Below are 20347 nucleotides of genomic sequence, written 5' to 3'. Positions count from 1 at the left end.
ACAACCCTTTAGGAGCCCTGCAATAGCAGCATGAATCAGATAACTCTCATGCAGAAATGGATACAGGTTGATGAGAAACTTCACAAAAGCCTCTATCAACCCTGCTCCCTTGAATCGAGTAAAAAATGTTGGAAAGAAGAAGTGAAAATAAGATGTCTCCATATTTATCGTTCAGTAAGTAATCCTCTTAGCCAGCAATCAGGCCGGACTCAGAGTATGGCTGAACAATGTCTTGTCTAGTTTTTTCAATCTGCAATTCAAAGAATCACCCATTGTATTGCATGCCTCATTGCTGCAGTTGAAGGGGTTACCCATTGTATATCAAACCTTTTACATTTATCAGCAAGGATCATTAGTTCAAACAGTTATTCTCCTATAAATTTTCCACTTTCCTTACATAACTGCACTGTATTTTTATCTAAAAAAGACTGCAAATCTCCATAGATGGCCTAGAACTGCTCACAGCCAAGCAAGCAACATGACAACTATTTGCCAAAACAGAATGAATATATATATGAGAGAGTGAGAGCAGACAGAGACGGCCAACGGCATTTGCTTATAAGCTGCTGCCCCTTCTCAACAATCAATAAATTTTACAAGACTTAAGCAGAGAACCTTATATATATCATATCAAATTAGCTTACAGGAAAAACATTATGAATACCAACGGCAATAGATTAGCACAATAGCAGAGTAACCTGAAAGATAATCCAGAGATCGATCCCGCGGAATTCACCTGTCCGAGATCAGTGACCCTAACTGCATCAATAACAGGTCCGCACAGAGAGCTGTTATCCCCAATTTTGGTATTGTAATACATACTGTAGAAGCCAATTCTGGTGATCTCGGAATCGGCCAGAAAGCTCATATTGAAGTTCTGATACCTGCTGCTGGTACTATATTTGAAGTCCTGGGATCGATTCGCGGCGGAGGCCATGACCGCCATGGGCTCCCGGCAGGAGTCTCCTGCCTCTCCCAGGAGGAAAGAAAGACTGTAAGTGTTGCCTGAGACTGTGTATATTGATTGGACGATGGAACCATCCATGCCGGACAGGAGTTGAATGGCCCGGTTGCCTTCTGGGACCCAGAAATGGTCGGAGTCTACGTATCTCACGGCCTTGCCCGCTTCCACCATCCAGTGGGGAACAGGCGACCAGTCCTCGTAAGGGGTGGGAGGTATCAGGACTCCCAACGAACTGTAACGAAGAATCCATGGCCCCGATTCGAAATCTCCATTCTTCACCAAGTTTTGGTCTGCAAACACAGCCAATCTTAGCTCAGATTTCTTTCGGAATGTATTCAAATAAAAGATTCAGGGAAGAAAGTTTGAAAGTTTATTCGAAAGCCATAGATATTGGGTTAGGTGCATTTTACAATCTGAGTGAGGTCTGGGAGTTCTAGTTCATGGGAAGGATGTTTATGTTTTCCATTCTAATTAAGGGGGGTTTTAATGGAATATTTATCAACATAAAACTAATCAAACACCCATTAATAGTGATTAATTACTAAATGTCCAATAATAATTATGACACCAACATTGACCAATTAACTAAAAACTCAATCAGATTGATCACAAGAAGTTGGACTAACTCTTTAAACTCAAATAATTCTCATATTATATGTAAAACCTTGAAACAATTCTAATATTTTAAGATATCTTCACCAAATACTCAACGACATTCCTAACAATATATTGAGAAAAACTCTTTAAACTCAAATAAGCCTAGACATTCCTAACAATTGATTGAGAAAAACTCTTTAAACTCAAATAATCCCAGGCAGTATACTTAAAATATTTCTTTCTCTTATCCTAAGTTTAAGGGATATATCAAAACTTGGTTTAACCAAATTCATTTGGATGAGAAATTAATATAGATTGATTTTGGGTCGGGCCCAGATTACTCCAACAAACTACCAATTCACTATGATTAAAAAATAAATTCACTATAATTAAAAATATATATATGGAGATACTTAAATTTAAATAAAGAAATTTAACTCTAAATCTAATATGCACCTGAAAGTAAATTTGTGGAGATAGACCTAAAGATTTAAGGAGAGTCATTTTAATCTGGGTATGATATGCACCCAAAGGTTTCGAAGATAAAAGTTGCATATCCTGTGAGCTAGATATCAGATCTAGTTTTAAGTACCCTTATTTCGATCTAGGTTTAACATGCAACCTCTAATATATATATCATACCTAAGTTTAAATAAACAGATTTAACTCTAGGTCTAATATGCACCTGAAAGTATTGAAGATAAGGGCTACATGTTAGACAAAGATTTAAAGAGACTCATTTAAATCTGGGCATGCTATACACCCGAAGGTTGCGAAGATAAAATATGCATAAGCTGCACCAGACTTAGCTTTTAGTACACTCATTTCAATCTGGGTTTAATATGCAACCTTTAATTTATATAATTTATGTCATACTCAAGTCTAAATAAACAAATTTAAGCTTGCTTTTAATATGCATTTGAAAATTGTCTTGGATAGTTTATTGGGGATGGTTGTGTTATAAAGTATTATCATCCAAGGTCAATTTAGCTGGTGAGCCATGTGTTGGAGTGTGTGGGGTTTAACTCAAAGGTCATAGTGATAATTGTCAAAATTCATCTGGAGGTTGTAATGGTAGCAGTAAGAATCATCTCATTTCAATCTGAGTTTAACATGAGGTTGTGAATAGAGCCTACATATACCCTAGCCAGATATCAGACATAAGTTTAAGAAAACTCATGTAAATCTGGGTTTTAATACGAGGTTGTGAAGATAAAGGCTGCATATCAATCTCAGCTAGACATCGGACGTAAGTTTAAGCAAACTCACAGCAGCTTAACTTCTCTGGTCTTCCATTTCTTCTGGTCAGGGGTGTATGGTACCAACATTAGAGCAGAGGCACTGGCTCTTTGGGGGTGTTTAGATGTGCATCTTGGTTGGTTGTTGAGGAGATTTTGATTGCTGGTGATTCGAAAACGATCATTGATTGGGCTAATAGAAAATCCTCTCTGGAAGTGCCTTCCTTACTTCACTGGTTGGAGCACATCAATCATCTGAAGGCCTCTTTTATTTCCATCTTATCGTGAGCAGAATGTTATGGCAGATTCGCTCTCCAAAAGAGGGCCTTCGGTGATGCCCGGGCAGATTTGGTTTTCTTTTCTGGTCAATGGCTCCATCAACAGCTCAGGGGCTTTCTTCCTCTAACGATGGTCGTTTTTTTCTTGCAGCTTATCCTTTTGTTTTGGTCCAGCGGACTTCTCGTCAGTTTCTGATTGTGAGACAGAGCATCATTTTGAAGATTTTTCCTTGTTGCAGACTTCATTGACCTGTCCTTTGCTACTCTAGAGGCTGCCTCCTTCAGGCTGCACTCTGAGCGATTCCTATGTTTCATTTCCTTTTTCAGTTTATTTTTGGAATAGGTGTTAATTGATGTTCACAGAACATGCAAATGTAACTATCTTTCATTTTTATTAATGGAAGAAGTAGTTTTTTTCCCTTTCAAAAAAAAAGGTTTAAGCAAACTCATTTAAATCTGAGTTTAATATACACCAAGAGGTTTTGAAGTCACATAGTTCAATTTTAAGTCTCTATAGCCCTGGAAGAACAATTGTGTATGCTTATGCCTGGAGCTTGGAAATAATATCCAACAATTAGGCAGAAGCATATGCCCTTCTCCAATGATTAATTCTTGCCAAGAACAATCAACTCTCAACTCTCACTGTGCTTGGGAATTCTCGTATGATAATAAACCATATGATAAAAGGATCAACTCCATTCTAAAAGAATAAGAGCAGGATGGGATACCAAATGCCAATTCTCTTGGTTCCAGGTATTAAGATCAAACAATATTGAGGTGGACATGCAAGCAAATAGAGCGGCTAAAGGGAAAAAAGGGCTGCTAGTGATATAACGGTAATTCTTACTATCAACCTATTCATTAACCCTATGGAGACGACACGTGAAAGGCCATCATCTCAGCAAGTGGAATATTGCATGGAGTCGATCCTCATGTTTATCTCACCTCGTTGCAGTCCCTTCTCAGCCTCATCAGCCAACAGACTTCCTAGAGGTAACTGGAGAAAGAAAAGATGATCCCCCCACCCTCAACAATCCGAAATCTCTGTTGTTTTATGTAGTAGCTGTTAGTTTAGGAGTATTCAATCTTGTATGCACTGTAAGGCATAATAGTTTTTTTGATCAATTGAACTGGCATGATGAATGTATCCCAATTTTGAACAAGTATGAACCACATCACCATCGCTGGTATGTCAGCTTTGTAATCCTTCTGTGTGCATTTGCCACAGGCCCTTTATAGGTTTTTCCCAGCTATTGTTAAAAAAGTAACAATTAACATTGAAATATCTATATCCTTTCAGCTACATATTAAACCTGGGTTCGACAGATCTGAACTAAAATATGTATATCCTTTAAACTACATATTAAACTTGGGTTAGACAGAGCTCAACTAAGGTTTTAATACTAACAGCATTAGGATAAACCAAGTCTGTGACTGACAATCAGAAGGGATGGTACGATGCAGGAGTCACGGGTGGACTGGGTTATAAAATAATGTATTAAAGAAGTTGAATTGACTAATGAATCAGTGGCCATTAGAAGGTGGAGGAGAATCTTTCTCTCCGGATCACATGTTGAGAGCAACAATATCTCCACAAAATTTATCTCAACAAGAAACTTCTAATATGTCAAATCAGGTTAAAGTCACCTCATCTGGCAACTCAGTAGATGGAAGAAAATATATCCAGATTTGGAAAGCACGCTTGTGCTTCATTTGCAACAATAAAGAAGTAGACGATTGTGAGCAAACTAGACTATAATACCAAATAAAACTTGCAGTGAAAACATTTGAGAGGTGGTATAAGATCCAGCAGCAAAAACATTGAGATTGGCACCATGAAATTTGATACCTCTCAGCCATGGGTTTGGGTTGGCATGGTTCAATACTTCATTTAACATTTCACTTATCCATCAACATTTCTTATGCGTTGTTGTGTATAACCGTGCACCTAATAGTATATTGGGTGCATTGAATATGGCATTACTAATCTAATGTGCATTTTAAAGTTTTAAAGTTTGTAAACTTGAATGCATCTCTTAAACTTTTACAAACAACTTCTCTATCAAGTATTGGAATTTCAAATATGAATCTTCATATGAAATGAAAGTCCATTGACCTGTCAATTCGGCTGTTGTTTAACAGCGCCCTTCAGAGCCCAACAAACACCTATTCTACTAAATGGGTGGGATAAGTACTGTTCATTGAATCAGTGAAAATAAGTTGTCAATATTTTAATAAGGTCAGCTTAGCTGGAGTTATTATTATTCTCAGCACCGCTTAACAGGTGACCATCTTCACCTCCACCAGACAATACTCATCCTCTCCCATACTAAACTTGTTTGCTGAACACACAGACAACCAATTTAAACAGTATAGAAGACAGTTTTAAAATAACAGAAATATGAGAAGATTTTGATAGTATTGTATAGCTTTGAAGAGAGAGTTTATCTATTTTTTTTCTTCTTCTGGATTACAGTTTTTTTTAACATAATCCACCTATTTTTGGTCTGGTACTCTCAATTAGAACTATAAAAAAGTGTGCAAACTTGAGCGAAGTAGTTGTTGTAAACTCTATACCCTAAATCCTAATCGTGATAAACTCTCACGACGGCTAGACCTGACTATGGGTCTGCTTTGTTAAATAAAAACAATTTCCTGTATTTTATGCCGTTGAAGCATAGGGTAATGAAAAAGAAGAGAATTATTTAAACCCTTGAGGCCCACAATCCCCTGTTTCCCTGCATTCAAACCAGGTCGGTATTGTGCCCTTCAGGGGTGATCCTGGATTTAAGATCAGAACTAGTTTAAAAAGAAATCAAATTCCTATGTTCATACCATTTGGAGCATTCGGCGCTGAAACCTTCTTTATCGCCACAGAATCGATCACGGGACCGCAAGCGGGATCATCTTCCATCCCCGGATTAAGGAAAACAAGCCTGGATTGCCTTGAATCTGCACGAAATCCCCATGCATACGCATCCCACCCTTTGCCGCTGTACTCTGTCTGCAAATCTATGATTCCACTGATGGGCGGGACGGATACATTCAGTGTCTCCAGCTGAGAGCAAGTCCGAGCGCCGCCGAAGGTGATAGCATAAACCGACCCTCTGTCCAGCTCGATGCCCTGACTTATCTGCCCATCGTTCCCCAACCTTACAGCATGTCTACCCTGCGGAACCACTGGCACCTTGGGCCCTTGTACTTGGCCTGAGGTTATGTACTCAACGTTTCCTTCGGTTTTCCAGCCTGGTAACACCGTCTCCCCTACAATCACCGTTGCATTGAGAAAATTGGGGTCCGGGGAGTCCTCAAAGTGTCCATTGGTTAGCAGTCCTGCATGGTTTTCATATCATCAAATGTTAGCTATCTGCGCTATAAACCAAATCCCTGCGGGATCCATCAACACTTTGTGTTTGCTTGTGTGTCACGGTGCATTGAATCTTTAGTGCATTTGGTGTAGTTAAAATGAACATTTGGACAGATCCATCTTTTTTCAGGTTCTAATATGCAATTGGAAGTTGCAGAGCTTTTTAGTTCCACAAAAATTGTGTTGCAAGACTTCACATTGGCAAAAAGATCAGTGGAAGAAGGTTATCAATTTGGGAAATCAGCCAAAAGAATCAGTAAAGGTCCACAACTTTGGTAATCAGCAAAAAAAACCAGTGAGGATTATCAACTTGAGAAATCAGTAAACTAAACAAACATAATTTGAAGCTGAAAAACTCCAAACTCCACAACCTGGAAAATTTGGAAAAGATCAGAGATTTTTCCAACACTACAGTAGATTAGCTAATGACAACAGAGTCTTACCATCCCCTGCAGTTGCCAAGCTCTCCAGCCCAAAGCAGAGAAGAAGTATTCCAACCCGACAAGCTGCCCACCAGAAGGAAAGCTTAAAAAAAATCTCCATTGTCATCTGTATTTGGTTACAGAAATCACCCAACTTGTTAGTTGGAGTGGGATGGAAACCCTGGGGATTTCCAAGTAGATGAGAGAGGTATAAGTACCAAGAAGTTGGAATCTAGGCTAGTTGAAATAAACTTCCAATGACTTGCTGCTGACCCATAGTCCAACCAACAATCCCCATTGTCATCTTACTGATAAATCTGCAATTTAAGAAAAGGTTATCAAGGGTTTCTACTGATTCGCTGCTGAACCATAGTACAACCAACAATCTCCATTGTCAGTTTGCTAATAACTCTGGAATTTAAGAAAAGATTATCAAGCGCCTGGTAAAATCACAGTGAGTGTACGTGCCAGTAGGCCAGGAAGTAGATTTAATACCAGGTGTTAGCCTTTTTACTATTCACTAAAAAGGTATCAAATTAGTATAGATCTATGTTAACCCTGATCTATTCTATCGGCCAAAGAGGTATCAAATTCTCTTCCTATAATAGTGGCTTGACATTGCATCCATTTCACTAAGCTCTCTGCTCCCCTGGCAGCAAAATTTAGTGAAGACAGGACACTAGAGGGAGCTTCAGTAAAATGCACAGATCACTGCCTATTTGTATGAACAAATCTGGACCAGTCTCATAAAAAATCAACGAGATTGACAGATATGATGTTTGTGATATCGAGAAAATTCTGATTGGACTAATTGACTTGAATGTTGAAAATTTGTTCTTCCTGAGTGAAGTGCAGCAGCAACGAATCACGTGGCCCAGGTGGCTTTGTAATCAATGCAGAGGGGCAGAATGATGGCTCAGCGTGGTTAAATGCTTTGGATTCTTAACTAACATGGTCCATATGGGTTTGCAGTCGATCCAAAGAACCAAAGTAGTGGCTTACAATGGTTAATTGCTTCGGATTATTTACCTCTTCCATCGAAATACTGCGAAAAAAATTACTCAAATCTCTTTTCTTTTCTTTTTACTGAACTCATTGTGCTTTAATTCAACGCTACAGGGTTTGACAATGGTGCCACACACTATTCATGGTTGTATATGGGCTTTGCCTGTTCAGTGTACGGCATGCATCTTTACGACCAGTTGGATGGAATGCGTTATAATTTACATGGTAAAGTAGAGTATGTATACTTCAGCAGTTTTATTCCACAAATAAAGACTCTCATTTATTAATTTGATATTGATTAAATTATAATTTTATAATTAAAATTATATTATTATTATTATTTAATTTTTATTAAAGTAAAATTTATGTGATTTATATTCCACAAATAAAGACTCTCATTTATTAATTTGATATTGATTAAAGTATAATTTTATAATTAAAATTATATTATTATTATTATTTAATTTTTATTAAAGTAAAATTTATGTGATTTATATTAAAGTTTCGAAATATGTTTTAGATTATAATCACATCAAAATTTATTTCTCATATTTTTATAATTACATTTTGTTATAAAACAACAAGAATATATATATATATATATATATATATATATAATTTTTTAAATAATCATTTAATTTATTTCAATTAATAATAATAATAAAATTTTTAAATTTAATTTATTTATTATTAAAACTATAATATTGAATTGATTTGATCACGTTCAAATTATAATCTTGGAATTAATGAATATGTTGTTAAATTAATAATAAACAAAATAATTTTTGACTTTAATTTATTTATTATTCAAACTACAATTGAATTTATCAATATATTGTTCAAACTATAATCTTGGAATTGATGAATAGTTTGTTAAATTAATAATAAATAAGTTTTTTAAATTTAATTTATTTATTATTCAAACTGCAATTGGATTTATTAATATATTGTTCAAACTATAATTTTGAAATGGACCAATATGTTGTTTAAACTATACGGTGAAGATTTAAGTCCATTCAAATAATATAAAAATTACTTAAATTAATAAAAAATTTAGTTTTTTCAAAGTATTTTGCATAAAAACTTTAACTTTTAAAAATTTGAGTTTAAATTGATAAATTTGTAAAATTAAAATACTCCATAATTTTTTATAAAGCGGAATATATTTATTAATTCAAAAATATATTTTAAATATCAAAAAATCATAATGTTACTTAAATTTATATTTCGAATTCTAATAAAAATTATAAAAAAATATTTAAATTATAATTATAATATTAAAGGCTACATAGAGTAGCTCAAGTGGCAATGGTTGTGGAAATGAAGTCTCACCGGAGATCTTGGGTTTGATTCTTGTGCGTCTTACCGAACCGGAGATCTTGGGTTCGATTCTTGTGCTAACCTCCTTGGAAATAGGGTGAATAACAAACATGTAAAAAGCTCAAAAATGAAAAAGTCCTACCAAAACTTACCAAAAAAAATTACACTATTAAAATTAATTAAATTAATAAAATGGAATGAAATCATTACCATCTTAACTTCCAAATTTAGAACCAATTCGTTAACCAAACTATTTGAGAATTAGCCTGTTCTGGTGGGGTCAAGGCATGTGATCTTTCGTTTTGTGGTCGAGTGCAGACCAAAGCTAAGGCCGTTGGTCAAATCATTTAAACTGAGTGTTTGTCAACTTAGTCAAAGTTATTAGATTTTGTGTGGGACTATTGACATATATAATAAATATTCAATTACAAAGTATTAAATGCTGTGCATATTTTATTCAAATACGTAAAACATTTATTACTTTGTATATTAGTACTTGTTGTAATATTTGTATGACTTTGTTCTTAATATCGTATACATGTGGTATGATTTTGTTTTTTAATTTTATTTTATTTTTTATAAAAATTATATGTGAGAAAATTTTATTAATGCATTTCGAACTAGTATGGTACAGGTTTAAATAGAGGGTGAGATAAGATCATATAACAACTAGTTTATGAAAATTTTTATTTTAATAATAATTATTAAGATCAAATAATAATTTTATAAGTACTAATATAACATCTAGTTTAAGAATAATAATATTATAAGAAAGATCGAAAAAAGTAAATATTAATAATCATATAACAATTAGTTTATGAAAATTAGTATTTTAATAATGATTATTAAGATCAAATAATATTTTTATAACGACTACTATAACTTCTAGTTTGAGTTCTCTCCTCCTAGTCGTTTTCTCTCTTAAGTAAATTATTATTATTATTATTATTATTATTACTTGAATTCTCTAATAATTTATATATATTTAAACTCTTTGACTATTAAATTTAAATTAATATTTTTATTTTATTTTTATTTTTAGTTATATATATATATATATATATATATATATATTTCTTTTTTTTTTTAAACTATTTTTACCCTTAATAAACTATTAATTAATATTGTAATTTCTCCAGTTTGTTTATATAGGAATACTCTTTGACTATGAATATGAAACTAATCTATTTATTTTAATATATTTTCATAAATATATGTCCTTTTAGCTTATATTTTAAAATAGAATTAACTATTTATAGATTATTCTATTTTTAACTTATACAATTAACTAATATTTATAAACATCTTTCATAACTAATTAATTTATTCATTTATTTACTTAATTTAAATTAAGATTTAAATGTCCCTTTAACTTATATTTTATTTAAAATATAATTAACTTATATTTAATTAAAATATAATTAACTATTCTCTATTACTTGAATTATTTTATGATTATAAAATATTAAGTCGCTTATTCTAACATATATTTATAATTATATAAATTTCCATTTATGTTTATTTTAATAAGGAAATTAATAATTGAATTTACTTATTTAAATAAATTATGCCCTTCATAGTCAAACTAGCCGTTTCCTGGTCAAATCTCGCTGTTATCATTTTAGCCGTTACCTGATCTAGAAATTTGGTCATTGGATATTTTGCCCAATCTATTTATAATGCATAGCAAGATCTGCTCATTCAACTTGCCCTGACGATGAACCACACTGGTTGGTTCGAAACGCGTCGACAAAAATATCTCTATGTGATTTTCGCCAAAGATTCTTCTCAAAAAAGAAACAAATAATCCAAGTCAACCAAAGACAGGGAACAAGTATATATATATATAAGTCAAGACCTGATTAATGAGTCAAGATTCTATAACAAAAATAATAATTAAATGAGTCTAAAATTAAAACAAAGCAATCAAAAGGGATAGATTTTTTTTTAAATGTGAGAAAACAGATCAAAAGAATATTAACATTAAATGCAAATACCTATATAGAAACAAAAAATTCATAAATAGAAACGTCAAACCCTAAAAAACAAAATAATCTGCAAACATAAACAAACTAGGAGGACAGGACAGGGACCCAACTTCTGTTAATATTCCAACCATCGTCTCTATTTAAATTATTGGGCCTTCTTTCGGCCTCCCTGAATTTACGATGATGGAAATGGCTAACCTTGGTTATGACATGGGCTTCCTCAATGCAGACGTGATGCCTAGATTTTTCTACATGTTCTGCCAAAGCATAGGAGTGGGTCCTGCCATGCTTGATGTCAATTGCATGTTCACAAATCCTTTGATTAATCAAGCAACCAATCTCATCAATGTGGGGAGTCCCAAAAGAGCAAGGGATAATGTAAACACCTTTCATATTTTTGGGGTCCACAGGGTCTTTAATGGATCTTAGGGAGCTTCAAATGGTATTTAGAGGCCTAAAGGTTGAAGGAACCTTATGCTTCTTTAGGATCCTCACAATCTTGTCCATAGTTCCTTGGATAAAAGGGAGATGAACCCCAGAAAAATGATCCTTGGTTTCTTTCTTAGCCTTAGGACCTTTTTTAGCTTTGAGGAAAGCCTTAGTACACTGGTGTCTACTATACCCATTATTAAAGAAAACACTCAAGAGGTGTGTTTTCTCCTCATTGAGATGGTTATCATCAGAAACCCTTAAAGCTCTAGTCGCTAAAGTATTGAGAACACCAAGCTTTTGAGCCGGGAAATGATGAGAATTAGCATGAAGGTATTGCTCTGTGTGAGTTTTCTTCCGAAAGACTCGATGAGAAAAAAATCCATCTTCATTCCTTGAGAGGAGGACGTCAAGGAAGGGCAGACTATTATTACTTTCAAATTCCATGGTGAACTTTATGGAATTAGATTAATTATTAAAATGAAGGAAAAAAAATTCCAACTCTTCCTTGCCATGGGACCAAATGACATAAATGTCATCCACAAACCTCTTCCACATCCTAGGTAGAAGACGAGAAGAGGCTAAGGCCCTTGATTCAAAATCCCCCATGAATATATTAGCCACCATAAGGGAGAGGGGGGAACCCATGGCGACACCACAAGTTTGTTCATAGAATTCCCCATCGAAGGAAAAGAAAGTAGAGGTAAGACATATATCAGCTAACTTAGTAGTATCAGGATCTGTAATACGCTTGATGACCTCGATGGCCTTGATGAAAGGGATATCAGTGTAGAGGGAGACCACATCGAAACTCACAAGCTTGTCATTAGGATCAAACCTGAAATCCTTCAACTCATTAACAAACGAAGCAGAGTCCTTGACAAAGGAATTGTATTACCTACAAGGGGCTTAAGCTTCATTGCTAAATATTTAGCAAGAAGATAAGTTGGCCCTCCTATTGTGTTGACAATGGGTCTCAGAGGAGCCCCTTCCTTATGGATCTTAGGAAGTCCATAAATTCTGGGGGTAAGAGGGCTACTCTCAATGAGCTTATGACTGAATGAGCTAACCGAACTACTGGTCTTTATAGCAAGAGCCACACTTTTGGAAATCTTCTTCAAGTGATCCTTACTAAGTTTCTTGTAGCTCTCGTTATTCAGGAGATGATCCAACATCTTCCTCCTGTAATCCTCCTTATAAAGAATAACTACAACACCACCCTTGTTGGCTTTGAGAACAACAATATCCTTGTTATTGTTTAAGGGCTTGAGAGTGTCAATTTCAAGCTTATTGATATTGTTCTTGGGGGGCCTTACCTTTCTAAGGACAACCACACAGTCTTGTCTGATGATATCCTTAGTGAATTCCGATGTCACAGATGAAAATTTAGGCTTGTGATTTATATCTTGTATGTTAAGAATATTTTTGGTGATAATCATATTAGATCATATGTTGACACGCTTCGAATCATCTAGTGTGATTCATCTTCAAAACAAGATGAACCACTTTGTTCTTTTCAAATTGAATTAATATTAAATAACTTTGTGATTTATATCTTGTATTTTAAGAATTTTTTTGGCGATAATCATATTAGATCATATGCTGACACGTTTCGAATCATCTAGTGTTGTTCATCTTCAAAACAAGATGAATCACTTTATTCTTTTCAAATTGAATTAATATTAAATGGCTTATTTTAACTGACATTTTTCGGAGCATTTTTTTTGGTTAATTCTAACCAAAATTTGGCAAATGTTTTTAAAAACTTGAATTTAAGTTGTTTAATTTGTGGAATTTGAGTGCCCCAAGGGGTTTTCAGGCGCTGAATTCATTTTTGCATTTAAAAATGTAGCCCTTAACATGACTGGATTTTTGCCCACTAAGTTTCAAACCAGTGACATCACAAAGTGCAGTGCACCCCATCACTATCTATGGGTCAACTTAAATTGAACCAAAATCTTCAAAATAATTTTTTTATGGTCAATGTTCTCATCAGCTGAAATTATAACTTTCACTAATATTCCTACTAAATTATAAAAAAAATATAAATAAATAAATTAAATAAAATAAAAATTAGATTTATTCATTTATTAACTTTATTTTATCATATTTTTCCTAATTAATTCAAGTGACTCAAAAGGCTTAAACATTGCCACTTTATTGCATTGGGTTTTAACCTCTTGAAAGAGTCTAAGTGACTTGATTTATAAGAGAATGCCTCAAGTCATAATCCCATTTCTGGAGCCCACAAAAGGAGTTCACTTAGCTAAAAGGCATATTAACTTATTAGTTAAGTAGGATAGTGGTATTATTTTCATGATAACTCAATTCCCCTTAACTTTCCCTTGGAGACTCTAAGGACATCTAAACCACTTAGCATTTGCATTAAGATTTTTTCAACCAGGATATAAAATATAAAATATGAGATCAAAGTGTCACACTAATAACAAAGTTAGATATATTGAAGGATACCAAGCTAGTATCTTAAAACTTGGGAGTATAAGCATGTTGTCTCATATTAAACATTTTTTCAACTAAATTATCAAACAAGGTTTCCATAACAAATGTACTAAAAATTTAAATGAGTTTTCATAATAAATGTACTAATTATCGAAAACAAGGTTCACTTGTCTAATTATCGATCTATCATGATTAACCCCTTTAAACAAAATTATTTGGGTTGAATCTTGAAAGAAAATTAGTAGACTTGAGGACAATAATAAAAGGGCCACGGGGCAAGCATATTTACAGATAAACAAGCTATAATTGATCGCCTTTCTACCCTTAGAGTTATTGTAGAAGATTGTAGAGACAAAAAATAAGATATCATATGTTGTTTTAGTTATTTTAGAGAAGTTGTTGATGCTATGCCTAGAGCTAAGCTATGGAAAATACTCAAAGAAATTGGTTTCCCCCGCTAAGCTATGGAAAATACTCAAAGAAATTGGTTTCCCCCCTAAGCTCTACAGTGTTGCAATCAGGTTCTATAAAAAATGTTATTGCTAAGATGAAATGTAATTATGAGTGGTATATGGACTTTAGTTGTAATATTGGTGTTAACTAAGGGTTCCCTTTCTCCCATCTTATTTGTTATCCACATCAATTAAATTTACCAATGTTTAGAAGAGGAAAGAAAACTCCCATTAACTAGTTAAGGTAAACTCCTCACTGACTTACTATCACCTATGAATCATAGTGCAATCAACAATCTTCATTGTTATCTCATTGATAACTCTATAATTTAGGAAAGATAATCCATAAATTGAGCAATATTTAGAAGAGGAAAATAAACTCCAATTGACTAGTTGAGGTAGATTCCTCATTGAATTCCTATCACCACTTAACCATAGTGCAACATACAATATTCATTTTCATCTCACCGATAACTTCAGAATTTAGGAAAAGATTGTCTAAGACCTAGCAAAATCATAGTTAATGTATGTGCAAGTAGAAAATGAAGTAGATTTAGTACTAGCATGGATTCATGTCAACCCCAAAACTATTGGTTAAAGAGATATCAAATTCTCTTCCTTAAAGAAAAATGGCTTCACAACTAAGATTAATTGCATCAATTTCATTGATCTTTTTTCTCCTTTAGTTGCAAAAATCAATGAAGCAACACACTAGTGGGAGCTTCAATGAAATGCATATATTACAATGTATTAGTATGAATAAACTTGAATCAATGATGTTGCATTCTTTTCAAAAAATATGATGAGATTGACACATGCGGTGTTTATGATATTGATGAAATTCAAATTATAATAGTTGATAGTCTGGTCTCAATGAATTAAGAGCAGTGGCAACAAATTAATGGGGTCTAGATGGGTGTGTAATGATATAAAAATGACATAACCATGTCTTAAACTTGTTAAATTGCTATGGATTATTGACTTCTTCTATAATTTGATGTACTAAATGCACTACTCAAACATCCTCTTTAGCTTTAAATCATATGTTCTTTAATCCAACACTACAAAGATTGACAATAATAATATAACATTGCACAACTTTTCTACAACGTATTAGACTATGGAAGTTGGTTTTGTTTATGGGGTTGATAAAATGCATCTTTTTCACGAGGATTTGTTGAAAGCTAGTAAACTAAAATTTTATATTTTTAATTGATATGGTATGTTTCAAATTTTTATGAGGTTTTGGGTTAGTTTATAAACATAGGGTGAAATGAGCAGAATCTTTATCCATTGCCAAATTTTAATGGAATTCATTTATAGAATTTTTATGTTTTGTCTATTTATTTTCATATTTGGTTATTGTTAGCTTTTGGGGTTACTTCAAAAGATTTTTCACGTAGCACTAATCCCTTGGAGATGCTTCAAGGACATAGGGATGGGTCAATTTGGGTGGATGGCTAACCTTGGTTAAAGCGAGAAATGATGCCACCATTATCTAAAAGATTTTTTTCCTTGGTTGGCATGATGACTAACCCATTAGTGTACACAATAGAGTATTTGATCAATTAATTAGAGAATGTACTTAACTATAAGGAGGGCACATTACTCTAGGAGTTTAGGACCATGTAATAAACACCTTGGAGCCTGCGCACTTGACTTAAGGAATCTTGGGTCAAGGAGATTTAAAGTTCAATGACCACATTGGCACATATGAGAGGATCATGGAGCACACTAGAGGACATGTAGCATGCATTTAAAGGAGGGTCACTTTGCATGAGGATACTCGGATAACATACCACTTGGAAGAGGGAGCATTAGACTAATAACTTGTTGGAGAGTGCACCATCATGGAGGAGGGGCATTGAGCCCAAGGATAATCATTCTTGAAGGGTGCTTTACTTTAGGGTTTGGATAAACCCTATTTTGATGCATGTACATCCTTATATTGTAAAGCACTCCATGTGGGTTTACCTTATTCGTTGCTTATTGTTTTATGTTAGCTTCCCTCACCTACTTTATATATGAAGGGAGGAGAGAGATTTTGTATTCATTATCATTCATTGTACTCTATTCTATCTTTGTATTGTCTTGGAGAAGTATTTTTTTTCACTATAGATATCACTCTTCCTAATATTTGCAAGAATCATGAAAGAGTTACATAGTCAACATAGTCAATATAACTAGTACAAAGGCAACTCCCAATGAAGCATCATGTCACAATGACACTTGAACCTAGATGGGGGTCTTGGAGTATTTTAGGAAGCAAGACATTAGGGTCGATGATGAAACCCTAAGAAAGGACAAGGAAAGAGATATGTCTTGTTTTTCCTTGAAGAGATTGCTCTAGTGTGATGCTTAGTATTTCCCTTGTGGGAGGATAGGGTTAGTGCTATGTGAGTAAACCTTAGAGAATATTATGACATTGGAGACAATGATGGTTCTCATGGATCTTGTTGTAGCACTAAGGCTTCTACCCTAGTATCAGGCATGGAGAGTGGAGCTAATGCCTTGCATGATTTAGTAACCTTATTCTTATGTGATGTATGGAACTTGGGGCAAGATTATGGAGAGGCTATCTTGATAATTCTTGAGCTTGGGTTGATTCCTTGCTTGGAAGAATACCTAATTATTGCATTCTTCATGTTTTATGAAGGTTTTAATTCTTGTGTTGATGTAAAATTTGAAACTTAGGCTTTGAGGACTCAAACCATAGGAGGAACATGCAGACTTGGAGGCTAGCATGACCATATTTTTTCCATGTACTCATGTGATGTAGCATGGATAAGGTTTGTAATCCTTAAGGAATACAAGAGAACTAGACTAGAGAGATTGTGTGATACAAGCTTGGTGTATGTGCCAAGGAATACTTGTTGGTGTTGATGCTAACATGTTGGGGATTTTTAATTGAGTGACTAACTTTGGGTGGGAGTGATTCATAGCTAATAGGAGTTGGGAATGATTCGTAGTTAGCAGGAGTTGTTAGTTAGGATTTTCTTATATTTCCCTAGCGGTTTTGGAGAGTTTGGCTTATATCAAATTTGTGATAAAGTTGTGGTATTTACTTGGAATTCATCATAGACACACACACATGAAATTTCTTAGTATCCTCTTTTTGTGTACAAGTTTGATTTTCAATTTATGGTATCTTCATGATTGAGTAGATTTCAACATTTGATGTTCATGTTGATTGGACATAATGTATATAAAAATTGGTTAAGTGATTTAACATATATCTCAAAGATAAAGAGGAATATTTGTTGTTGATATAATTTGTTGTGATAAGACAGTTCAATTTTATGCTTAGAAAAGTGCATTACCACAAGATTTGTAGCATTATGGTATTCGAGTAGACTTGTATGGTATTTATTTTCTTTCTTTTTCAAGTGAAATTGGGTTGAAGGGAAGCACAATATTACTATTCTAAATTTAATATTCCATATCAACCACAAGCTTGAAGGTTCACAGGAATTAGAGCCAAGGAACCTAAATTAAATACGGTGAAATTTCTAAATTTGCATTAATTTCTTAATTCTCAAAATGTCTACATGATATAGAATATATTGGATTAATATTGCCTCTTTTTATTTGAAGGCTATAGATTCTAGTTGTTGGACCTATGAGTGGTTGTTGGATGGTGAAACCCTATTGTGCCTGAAATGAGAAATTGCACTCATTAAGGGTTTGATATGTTGAAATCCTAGTTTCTCTTGTGGTGAGAGTGTGCTTTAAACTATGATAAGTGGTAGATATATTTCATTGTTGGCCAGTGTGGATTTATTTTCAATGGTTGTGATACCCATGAAGGCTTGTGATAGGTGGTTGATTTGTTCCAGTGGATGCTAGTGTGTTTCCACCTAGATAGGTTATAGATGTACTTGGTTTTTAGATAGTATGGAGTTGTTTTCCATGGGTGTGATTTTTTCTTCTTTATTCATGGTTTGTATGGATTTATTTTTGACAAGTTAGATGTTGAGGAGGCCCTAACACATGTGGTTAAGTTTTTCTAGTGGATGCTAATGTGTTCTACTTCATTTATTGATGGCATGGATTTATTTTTAGTGGGTGTGATGCTAAGGAGGACTTCTCATAGGTGGCTAATTTGTTCTAATAGATTTGGGTGTGATTTTTCAAGTGCAATAGATACAAGCACAAATTTATGAAATATTGATAATTAATTCTAATGTGTAGATATTCTTTTAACAATTTTAGTTTATCATTAAGCAATTACACTTTAGAAATTCAATCATAAAAGCACAAGGACAATAGAGATCACAATGCACAAAGAGAACACAATATTTACCCTAGGAAAACCCCACTTGGCGGAAAAACCTAGCAACCTTTTCCTTAGAGAAATTCTTCAGTTCAACAAGAGATACACCTAATACTGCTAGTCAACTATGAGGTCAAACTAACCAGCAATGTTATGGTCAAACCTAGTCAAACAACCCTAGACTTGTCAAGTTAATATTCTGCCCTTCAAATTTTGCCCTCTCTAATCTATATAGGTTGAATTTCGACCTCATATAATATGCCCAAAAACTCAACTCTGTTGCCTAGAACAATCTTCCCAAAATTTTGGCCCTGCTACCCAGAAGTTCAACTTGCTGCCCAAAAATTGCCTAGGAAATCACACATATGTAGTGTTGGAAATTGTAACTAGGTTCAATCTTCATAATGACCTATGTGTAATCATGACATTATATATTTTGTATAAAGAAATAAAAAGAAAGAACATAAAATTTTATTTTATAACATGGGTTTCATGATCAAGTTTAGGTTAAAAGCATGTTCTTCATGCTTGTAGGTCTTTCTAGGACAAAGAAGAAATTATTTCATGTATTATAGTCCCATTTGGATTCATTGTAACAAAGAAAAATATTTATTTTGTCAAGAAAAAACCATGTATTACTCCAAGACCAAGTTGGCCCTAATCAAGGACAAGTTGGCCTAAGGGAGGGATATTAGACCCCTCAAGAAGGCTACAAATACAAGGAGCTTGACCTCATTTGGCACACTCACTCATCACAAGTTCAATCTAAAATAATGAAGGAGAGAAAGAGTTAGAGGACAGAGAAAAGAAGGAAGAATAAAATTTTCTTGGGATAATCTCTCTCTCTCTCTCTGTCCACATGTGTGAAAGTTAGGGTTTTTGTGTAGTTGTAGTTGTAGGAGGCCGAAATTATAGGGCTGAAACTCTGAGGAGCAATTGTAGGGCTGAAATTGTAGACTGAAGTTATAGAAGGTCTAAGTTTGGAAGCTACCTTGAAGAAGATCTTTCTTGGGGTTGACTTGGTGCTTGGGAGGATTTTGGGCTTTGGTCTTTGGGTCTTGGAAGTTTCATTGTAAGAAGAGCTATAAGAAGGGAAATATTTCTTTCCGGGTTTTACCCTTTGAGGGGTTTTGACCTAGCTTGGAGCCTATATCTTGTGTACTTTGTCTCTTTATGATATTCATAGTTTTGGTAATTTCTTTATGAACAATAACTAAATAAGTAATAAAAGGCCAACTAACATCACAAGTAATTATCAAGTTAAGGAAAATAATCTATAATCTACAAGTCTCCTGATTTTCCAACATGGCATCATAGCCAAGGTGCAAGAAGGAGACTAAAGATCACATTCTAGTTGGAACCATGGCAAGAATTATGAAGAAGGGTTTCAAGCTTCTTAGAAATATCACTACATCCATCAAGGGATACATTTGAAGATCATTTCCAAGCTAGAAGCAATGGATGGAAGGTTGTTTTTTGCTTTGTCTGAAAATTTCAAGGACAAAAATGTATGGGTTATTGATAGTGGTGCTTCCAGACATATGACGGGAGAAT

At 34.0% G+C, this 20347-nt stretch overlaps 1 protein-coding gene across 1 annotated transcript; it reads right to left on the bottom strand.

The window, feature by feature from the left end:
- Positions 1 to 301: 301 nt before the first annotated feature.
- LOC149138844 (BIIDXI-like protein At5g11420) lies at positions 302 to 7123 on the bottom strand. The gene is made up of 4 exons (XM_089449102.1): positions 7085 to 7123; positions 6888 to 6993; positions 5913 to 6410; positions 302 to 1254 (listed from the first exon to the last, which is right to left on the bottom strand). Exons 2-4 carry the CDS (start codon positions 6991 to 6993, stop codon positions 641 to 643), a joined length of 1218 nt encoding a protein of 405 aa, XP_089305228.1. The 5' UTR covers positions 7085 to 7123; the 3' UTR covers positions 302 to 640.
- Between the last annotated feature and the right edge of the window lie 13224 nt (positions 7124 to 20347).

Source organism: Pinus tabuliformis, chromosome X (genome assembly GCF_031772625.1).
Source record: "Pinus tabuliformis cultivar Carrire ecotype Pingquan chromosome X, CPIR1, whole genome shotgun sequence".
Lineage (NCBI taxonomy): Eukaryota > Viridiplantae > Streptophyta > Pinopsida > Pinales > Pinaceae > Pinus > Pinus tabuliformis.
The sequence above is the reverse complement of the archived record's forward strand: the minus strand, read 5'-3'. Positions and strand labels throughout refer to the sequence as shown.

Coding starts and splice junctions, on each gene's coding strand:
- LOC149138844 (XM_089449102.1), bottom strand. CDS start 6,993: ATGACAATGGAGATTTTTTTTAAGCTTTCCTTCTGGTGGGCAGCTTGT. Junction 6,411..6,887: donor CTTGGCAACTGCAGGGGATG/GTAAGACTCTGT, acceptor AAAACCATGCAG/GACTGCTAACCAATGGACAC. Junction 1,255..5,912: donor AGCGCCGAATGCTCCAAATG/GTATGAACATAG, acceptor CTGTGTTTGCAG/ACCAAAACTTGGTGAAGAAT.